Source organism: Ctenopharyngodon idella, chromosome 8 (assembly GCF_019924925.1).
Source record: "Ctenopharyngodon idella isolate HZGC_01 chromosome 8, HZGC01, whole genome shotgun sequence".
Taxonomy (NCBI): Eukaryota; Metazoa; Chordata; class Actinopteri; order Cypriniformes; family Xenocyprididae; genus Ctenopharyngodon; species Ctenopharyngodon idella.
In genome coordinates this window covers 18,884,238-18,894,198 of record NC_067227.1, presented here as the reverse complement: position 1 = coordinate 18,894,198, position 9,961 = coordinate 18,884,238, and the positions used below count along the sequence as shown (strand labels likewise).

Genomic DNA, 9,961 nt, shown 5'->3' with positions numbered 1-9,961 from the left:
GAAAATGTACCAAAGTGACTGAGAAAAATTGTAAAATAGAGCAAAGTAATTTCAAATCCAATGCATTTTTTTTTTTTTTTTTTTTGGTCCCCATGAGGAAAACCGCACAAGGGTTGTTTTTAGGGGTATTGGGTTTATGGGATAGAATATACAGGTTGTACAGTATAAAAATCTTTATGTGTATGGAATGTCCCCATAAAACATGGAAAACAGCTCTGATGATAATTAGGAAGATTATTCCAGGTTTTTCTGGTACATTAATGCATGTGCAGTAATCTTTAGCTTGAAAATATCTTGTATTTGACTCATGATTTATATCATGAAATAATGCATTATCTGAATATATATGGCAAGCCTTTTTAACATTTAATCCTTAAATCAGTCTCTATGGAAGCTTGTTTCTGCCACGGCATAAAAAAAAAAAATTAAAAGATAATTGCAACATCTCACAATTCTGACTTTATAATATGTAATTGACCCTTCGCCAGGAGTTTGATTGAAAGGCGATCTAACCAATCATAACGCAGAATCCGCCATTTTGTCAGCCAAAGCAGTCAGGGGAGTTGGCAGATTAACATAGTTGGACTTGAACTTGAAAAATGGTGTGTACTGATGTCTTTCTGCAATTGAAACAACATTCCTTATGATGTTCATTCATGTTTATTTGATGCTATAAATGAACTAGTAGGATGAAATGATCAGTTCACGAGCCGCTTGAACTGAGGCGCTACAGCGATCTGTCACGACACATTAAAGAGCCACAAAACGGTATTTTATTGTTTAAATTTCTTTAAAAATGACAAAATTTGAAATTTGAGACTTTGTTTCATATCAAAAGTAGCCTGCTCTGTCGTGTCTGTCGAAGCGCTGTCAGTGTCCCCTTTGCTCCGCGATGTATTTTTCACTGCGTGAGAACATGGTGTGTGGCGAGAGATCGGCATGGCTTGTCGGACATAGCAACAGTAACTAAAGGGGGCGGGTCTTTGCGAACAGTCAATTGTGACTTTATATCAAGCAATTCTGAGAAAAAAGACAGAATTGCGAGATGTAAACTTGCAATTGCGAGAAAAAAGTCAATTATAAGATGCAAATACCTTTTTTATTTTTTATTCAGTGGTGGAAAAAAGCTTCCATAAGTATCTATTTTCATTGTACTAGCACTTATTTTTTTATCTATTCCATTAGGTACTTATTCATTTGCTACTAGTGCTTATTCTTTAGGAGTGCTTACTCTATAGATCTAGTACCTTTTTAAAGATACTAGTACTTATTCATTAGATACTAGTTCCTATTTATTAGATACTACCTATTCCAGTAGTGTCTAGTATTTACAAACATAAATGTTTGTAAATACTTGACATTCATTGGCATTCCTTATGAGGTTGAAGATATCTCTAAATGAATAGAGTAGATATTCTGTTTTTGATATTGTCTAATAATTTTTGACAATCTTTGTAGGATGAACAAAAATGTTTTTGGTAATCATATTAAAAATAACACTTACATTGGATAATATTCAGACTTTTGAGCTTTGAAGTGCTGGAAAAATTTGTGTGAAGAAAGTGGGACTGACAAGTCCAGGGAATGAGATTGGATGACGTCATCAGGGTCTGCCATACCCTGGCTTTTGGTGAAATGACGCCACTGAGTACCAGTATCTAAAAAATAAGAACTATAACGAATAAGTACTAGTATCTTTTTAAAAAGGTAATATACCTAATGTAATAGATACTAGTATCTAAAGAATAAGTAGTAGTAGCATGAAAATAGATATTAGTACGTTTTAAGGATTAAATATTAAAACGGCTTGCGTGTGTCAAACCGGTTACGATATACGTGTTCTTCTCTCTCTGACGGATACAAAGTACATCCTCTGTCTCCGCGTGCTGATATAGCGTACTGTGTATCAGACGGTTTTAATCTATGTTAATTTAGTTATTTGTGTTATAATTTGTTACTGAACCGAACCGACTGGTTCCACAGGTTTATAGAGGTTCATAGCGACCGGACGGCAAGCTGCAGCAGTAAACTCCCATGAACGGACGTGACAGCCTGTCCAGCCAGGTAACGTATGAATACTGATCTGTTGTATTATTGCGTGGTCTATAATTATAAACATCTGCTAACTAACTGTGATGAAAGCAGCCATGTATTATGCAAATAATGTTCAAATCAGACAATAGGGAAGTGCATTAGCGTGCAGGCTAATGTTGTCCGGTTCGGCTAACCTGATTCAGTTCAGTCATTACAAGGATGTTACACGCAGTATAATAAAACACACATAACACAGCCACACATGACGCAGAAACAAACACGTTCAGAAGAACGTTGCTAGCTGAAGATTCGAAAATGTTTTCTTTTTCTTTTTCTTCTTTTAATGTTTGATTATTTGTTTGGTTAGCTTGTAAGCATGCTAAGTTAACAGGATGTAAACCTTTGGCACTTGTGGAAAACTGGAGCAGCCTGTTCAGGCTGACCAGGGGCCGGTTGCGTAAACCGCTAAGACTAGTCTTACTAGTCATCAATTTTTTATTAAGACTTTTCTTAACTTTTTAAAGTCAGTTACATAAAAACGTAGATAGGCCTAATTTGATACCGAAAAGTAAGACTTACTGCCCCTTGACTAACTGCTAGTGGGTCATGCTAGATCTTAAAACACGTTTATGCAATTGGCCCCAGCAGATCTAAGCAGAAAAACAGCTGATCAGAGTATAACACTAATACAGTTCAAGTTCAAACAGATCGTCCTGAAACTGATTATACTCAAATCAGTATCAGAATTTAAATTAAAGGATTAGTCCACTTTCAAATAAAAATTTCCTGATAATTTACTCACCCCCATGTCATCCAAGATGTCAATTTCTTTTCGACTGAAGAAAGAAGGACATAAAGGTTTTTGATGAAAACATTCCAGGATTATTCTCCTTATAATGGACTTCAATGGACTCCAAACAGTTGAAGGCCTAAATTAGTTTTAGTGCAGCTTCAAAGGGCTTTAAACGATACCAGACGAGGAATAAGGGTCTTATCTAGCAAAACGATCACTTTCTTAAAAAAAAAAAAAAAACCAAATGTATATGCTTTATAAACACAAATGTTCGCCTTGCAAGTGCTTCGCTATTCTGCCTTCCGTATTCTTCAAAAAGCTTACGCTGTATGTCCAATGCCTTCCTTATTCTACTTACGGAAAAAAACGGAACTGGCACCGCGTTCATTCCGTAAGTAGAATAGGGAAGGCGTTGGACATACAGCGTAAACTTTTTGAAGAATACGGAAGGTGGAATGTTGAAGCACTTGCGATCATTTGTGTTTATAAAGCATATACATTTGTATTTTTTTTTTTTTTTTTTTTTTTAAATGTCCGATCGTTTCGCTAGATAAGACCCTTATTCCTCGTCTGGTATCGTTTAAAGCCCTTTGAAGCTGCACTAAAACTAATTTTGACCTTTTTTTTTTTTTTTTATAGTCCATTGAAGTCCACTATAAGGATTATAAATAATCCTGGAATGTTTTCATCAAAAACCTTAATTTCTTTTCGACTGAAGAAAGAAGGACATGGATATCTTGGATGACATGGGGGTGAGAAAATTATCAGGAAATTTTTATTTGAAAGTGAACTAATCCTTTAGGGCCCCCCTGGAATGGATGTTTAGGGGCTTTTTCATCATCATTTTTACTGAAGTGTGTCCTATGGTGTGACATAGCAACAATTATGAATATAGGGGTGTCACACCAAAGGACAAGAAAACTTAATGCTTTTATACTGGTTCCAAAAAGGTTAAATATTTGAACAACTCGGAGACAAAAACTTGCCATGTGCACATGCCATGGGCTTCATTAACATGACCTTGAATGGGGTCCTTCAACTAATTAAACTTGTCAGTGGAATTGTCTGATTTAAAATCAGGATATGGTGTCACACCGGAGGACATGGTTTTCAGTGACAAAATGTATCAAGTTCCTACGCTTTTAGAAATATATGGATAAAAAAAAAAGAAAGAAAAAAAAAAGACTCATTTACTAAAATAAACATATATATAATATATAATGTTTATATATACACACATATATATATATACATAGTGTATGTGTGTGTATATATATATATATATACATATATATATATATATATATATATACACACACACACACACACACACATATATATATATTATATTATGTATATTATATATGTATGTGTGTATATATATATATATATATATATATATATATATATATATATATATATATATATATATATATATATATATATATATATATATATATATATATATATATATATATGAGAGAGAGAGAGAGAGAGAGAGATAGATAGATAGATAGAGGTCCATGTAAGAAAAAGAAATGTTTAACCATTTACTGCATCTTTAAATGACAATACTGATTATATTCATTTTTATCTTGTGTGACAGTGAAAATGCCATGTCATGTCAACAGCCCATCTGCATGTGTTAATCTATGTATTTTATATATCATCAGACTCAGATTGTGAACAGTTGGACAAGGTAGAATATCTGGGGACTTTTAGGTTTGTCTCCCCATGACAACGTGTCACCATGGTGACTGCGGCTCCAACAGTGATGCCGAGCGGCGCACCTCTGATGATGAGAATATGGAGACTGCGGAGCTCACGGAGCTTGGGCCGCTGTTGACAACTCCAGCTAGTGCAGAGAAATCCAGAGTGAGTAGTGAGAATAAAAATACATGACCAGTCAAATGTTTAGGGTCAGTAAGATTCTCTTTTTTTTTTTTATTTAAGCAAAGACATTAAATTGTTCAAAAGTGACAGTAAAGACATTTTTAATGCTAAGATTTCTATTTCAAATAAATGCTGTGGTTTTGCACTTTCTATTTATCAAAGAATCTTAAAATTCAGCTTTACCATCACTGGAGTAAATTACATGTTATTTTATAACATTTTATTTTAAAGTGTAATTATATTTTACAATATTACATCTCGCTGAGCATAAGAGACTTTCAAAAACAAATCTTTCTGACCATACAATAGACAGAATGAGGCAAGAACACCTAAAGTTAACTAAAAGCATAATGTTTTTTTTCAGGGTGCATCTGCATTTCCTGATGAGGATGAAGAGGAAGAAGGTTTGCGGGTGGTTACACTACCCATGCAGGCACACCATGCCATGGAGAAGATGGAGGAGTTTGTACACAAGGTGATGTTCATCTTCAAATGCCCCAGAACTCCTATTGACATTTTCAAAACTAATTTATTAATCACAATGTTTGTATTTTAAATCAAAAGTGTTAATTTTGTAATTGTAGCAAATATGGCCTATTTCTAGTCTAAGCTGTTTATATTAAAGCAAACTCTTACCATAACTAGGTATGGGAAGGACGTTGGCGAGTTATTCCATACAATCTCCTCCCCGATTGGCTGAAGGACAATGATTACCTGCTTCAAGGACACCGCCCACCCATGCCATCCTTCCGTGCCTGTTTTGGGAGCATCTTTAGGATTCACACAGAAACTGGAAACATCTGGACACACCTGCTGGGTTTGTGCTTATGGAATAATTGCAAAAAACGTAAAATTACAAAAGTTCATCAAGAGCCAGAGATTTTAATTAAACTCATATGAACCGACCACCAGTAAATACAGTCTTAAATGAACGCTTCCCGTTTCTCAAATTTTCCTGCAGAGGAATTATTTACATTCTAACGTTACATTTTAACATTCTAAGTAGTCTCTTCTGCTCACCAAGGCTGTATTTATTTGATCAAAAATACAATAAAAACAGTAATATTATGAAATATTACAGTTTAATATAACTGGTTTGTATTTTACTATATTTTAAAATAAAAGCTGAACTTCAGCAGTCATTACTCTAGTCTTTAGTGTCACATGTGTAACAATAGTCCACTGAGGTGAGCATAGTGAACCCAAATGCAGTTTTAACAATACTTCAATTCACATTTATTTGTATAGCATTTTTTTTTTCACAGTACATAGTTTCAAAGCAGCTTTACAGAAAATGCATGTCAATATTACAATTTAGATTAATTTGAGTAATCTACAAAATAAACAGAACTAAAACATAAACATGAGCACATGAACGGAAAACTAGACGTGAAAACAGTGTTGCCAACTGCTTTCAATTGAAAGTAGCTAAATGTCACTAGATGACAATGGCAAATTCATTGATCTATATAAACATGAATATAGTTCAGTGGGCAAAATAAGAATCTAGATGAGGTTTGTCCAAGAAGTTGCTAGATTTGTCCCTAAACTTTTAAAATTTTGAAAAGTCTCAAAAAGGGCAGGGAAGTCACTAAATCTAGTGACAAAATCCCTAAATTGGCAACACTGCATGAAAATAACTTGACATGAGACTCACCAACAGCAGTTACACAAACAATACTAAACAAAGGAACAATGAAACATGAGGGTTATTTATACACAGGGACTAATGACTAACAAGGAACACCTGTGAACAATCAAGACAATAAACCAATTACAAAACAGAACTGAGTATCACATGACAAAAGCAACCAATGAGAACATAACACAGGTGTGTTCGACTTGATGCGGCGCTGCACAGACCAATTGTTGTATGACATAAAAGTATCGCGGGAGCGATTCGAGAGCAGATGGCTCTGTATGCTCTCGAATCGCTCTCGCGGTACTTTGATGTCATACACCGATTAGGTCTGTGCAGCGCTACTTCAAGTCAAACAAGCTTAATGACTACCAGTGCTGGCAATTTAGCGATTTTGTCACTAGATTTAGCTATTTCCCTGCCCCTATTTGAGACTTTTTTCAAAAAGCCTAGCGACAAATCTAGCAACTTCTTGGACAAACCTTATCTAGATTCCGTGACTTGCCCGCTGATCTATATTTATATTGATATAGATCAGTGGACTCGCCAGTATGACATCATCTAGCGACATTTAGCGAACAGTTTTAGCTACCTCAGCTGAAAGCAACTGGCAACACTGATGACTACACTTCAAAATAAAAGACATGAAAACATGAACAAAACCAACAACTGACATGACAACATGATCCTGCTGATCCATGCTGAATTGGTGCTCATGCAACATTTTTATTACTATCAATGTTGAAAACAGTTTTGCTGCTTAATATTTTTGAGGAAACTGTTTTCCAGGGCTCTTTGATGAATAGAAAGCTCAAAAGAAACTTGTTTATTTAAAATAGAAATCATTTGTAACATTATAAAAGTCTTTACTGTAATTTCTGATCAATTTAATGTGTCCTTGCTGAGTAAAAGTGTTAATTTCTTTAAAAAAAAAAAAAAAATTTTACTGACCACAAACTTTTGAACACTTGCGTATGTCATAACCCCAGTGGCATTTTAAGAAAGATGTTTCACAACTTTTGGAACTTACAAGATAAATTGTATGATATTTGTAATGTGATAATCTGATATGTGTGAATCATTGCCCTAAGGATGATGAAAAACGCACCACTTTTAATGTCAGTCAAACCTGTAATTATGTTTCTGGTGAGTCATTTTGGAGGCTAATTAAGCTATCGCAATGTCTTCCTACAGGCCTAATTCTGTTCCTTTGCTTGGGCACACTGACAATGCTGCGGCCGAATGTGTCATTCATGGCGCCTGTGCAGGAGAAGGTGGTGTTAGGGATGTTCTTCCTGGGTGCAGTGCTTTGTTTGTGCTTCTCATGGCTTTTTCACACCGTCTACTGCCACTCAGAAAAGGTCTCCAGAACTTTCTCCAAGTAAGTGACACCAGTTTTTATGTTCTATGTGTGTAGGCATATTATGTATATGCGTTATCTTCAGTAACTGCAGTGTATTTTTTATGCCCCTAGGTTGGATTACTCTGGTATCGCTTTGTTGATTATGGGCTCATTCGTTCCATGGCTGTACTACTCGTTTTACTGCTCGCCTCAGCCACGGCTTATCTATCTGTCTGTTGTATGTGTGCTTGGTGTCGCTGCTATCATAGTGGCCCAGGTGGACCGATTCGCCACCCCTCGTCACCGGTCCACACGTGCCGGTAACACACTCACCTGCTCCACGAAATATTCTACCTTCATGGTTGATTTGAGATGTCTGTTAAAAACATTTTACCATCTTCAGGTGTTTTCCTGGGCCTTGGTCTGAGTGGGCTCATTCCCACAATGCACTTTACCATCACAGAGGGTTTTGTGAAGGCAACGACAGTGGGTCAGATGGGCTGGTTCTATCTGATGGGTGCCATGTACGTCAGTGGAGCAGGACTGTATGCAGCACGGATACCTGAACGCTACTTTCCTGGAAGATGTGACATTTGGGTAAGACTTAATGGGTTAGTTCACCCAAAAATGACAATTCTGTCATTAATTACTCACCCTCATGTCGTTCCACACCCATAAGACCTTCGGAATCTTCGGAACACAAATTAAGATATTTTTGATGCAATCCGAGAGCTTCTGACTCCTCCATAGACAGGAGGAGCAATTTAACCATCACTTTCAAGATCCAGAAAGGTACTAAAGACCTTTAAAAAAGTCGACGTGACTGCAGTGGTTCAACCTTAATTTTATAAAGCGACGTGAATACCTTTTGTTTTGTTGTTTGTTAAAATAACAACTTTATTCAACAATTTCTTCTCTTCTGTGTAATTCTCCTATGTTGTTTTCATTCAGTGCTTCCAGGTTCTATGTCAGAACGCCAGCTCAGTATTGGCCGATGGTATTTACGTGAGCTGCACCACCCATGCGTGTGATGCTGACGCAGGAGCCGGCCAATCAGGAGTCGACGTTCTGACATGGAACCTGGAAGCGCTGAATGACACAGAAAAGAAGATATTTTTGAATAAAGTCGTTTTGTTTTTGCGCACAAAAGTATTCACGTCGCTTCATAACATTAAGGTTGAACCACTGCAGTCACATTGACTGTTTTAACAATGTCTTTAGTACCTTTCTGGACCATGACAGTGGTGGTTAAATTGCAGTCTATGGAGGACTCAGACAGCTCTCGGATTTCATCAAAATTTTCTTAATTTGTGTTCCGAAGATGAATGAAGGTCTGTGGAACGACATGATGGTGAGTAATTAATGACAGAATTGTCATTTTTGAGTGAACTAACCCTTTAAGGGAATTTTTGTTGCATGTAGTATTGTAAAGTAGCCTAATAGCGTAATGTTCATGCAAGTATACTCATGGTCTCGATCTGTTTTACTTTCTCAGTTTCAGTCTCATCAGATATTCCATGTGCTGGTTGTCGGAGCGGCGTTTGTCCATTTTTATGGAATCTCAAACCTGCAGGAATTCCGCTATGGTCTAGAAGGAGGCTGCACAGATGACACTCTGCTGTAAAAATAATAATAATAATAATCGCTTGAACTTTGGCCGGTGCCTGCTCACTTCACAATGAACCTGGACCCGACATAATAATGATTGAAAGATTTGTATTATCTCTGAGGGATTTTAACATATATTTAAATAAGATGTTTATTTGTTAAGATACTTAAAATTACTGATAAATGAGGTAGTCTTGTGTTTATATTGTTCTTTACTATTTCAGTACAGCACAGAATTTATTGTAAATCACTGGAATGAGTCATAAAGCATTACAGAGGTCTTGAGAGACACTACCTCCTCCAACACTTTTTTTTCTAATAGTTTTCTGATCTAGTGCGTGGTTTTTCATCTAAGGTTTTATTTACTGGTTCATGGTTCTGTACTTTGTAAGAATTTAAGGGTAACACACATGAACATGCTTAGTTCTCGTTTTTCTCAAACATGTTTGCATGATCATTCATTAACTTTTGACCTAAAATGACCCAGAGCTTCAGCAGTGGGATTCAGATTGGGGGACATGCAATTCAATTTTTTGTTTGAGTGAATCAGGATTTCAGTCCAAAATACTTGTATTGGTTTTGGAAGTCATAGAAGTCAAGATATTTAAAAAGAGCAGAATAAAGATGAAACACCAAGAATTGCTTGCTTTGA

General features: G+C 36.1%; 1 protein-coding gene across 1 annotated transcript; it reads left to right on the top strand.

The window, feature by feature from the left end:
• The first annotated feature begins 1,730 nt into the window (after positions 1-1,730).
• On the top strand, positions 1,731-9,948 carry adipor1b (adiponectin receptor 1b). The gene is made up of 8 exons (XM_051904157.1): positions 1,731-2,064; positions 4,501-4,702; positions 5,085-5,195; positions 5,366-5,537; positions 7,554-7,740; positions 7,834-8,021; positions 8,105-8,298; positions 9,197-9,948. The coding sequence occupies exons 2-8, from the start codon at positions 4,562-4,564 to the stop codon at positions 9,323-9,325; spliced, it is 1,122 nt and encodes a 373-aa protein (XP_051760117.1). The 5' UTR covers positions 1,731-2,064; positions 4,501-4,561; the 3' UTR covers positions 9,326-9,948.
• The last annotated feature ends 13 nt before the right edge of the window (positions 9,949-9,961 follow it).

Excerpts from the sequence above, each read along its gene's own strand:
- adipor1b (XM_051904157.1), top strand. The coding sequence starts at position 4,562 with ATGACAACGTGTCACCATGGTGACTGCGGCTCCAACAGTGATGCCGAG. Across the intron at positions 5,538-7,553 it reads CATCTGGACACACCTGCTGG|GCCTAATTCTGTTCCTTTGC; the intron begins GTTTGTGCTTAT and ends GTCTTCCTACAG. Across the intron at positions 7,741-7,833 it reads GTCTCCAGAACTTTCTCCAA|GTTGGATTACTCTGGTATCG; the intron begins GTAAGTGACACC and ends TTATGCCCCTAG.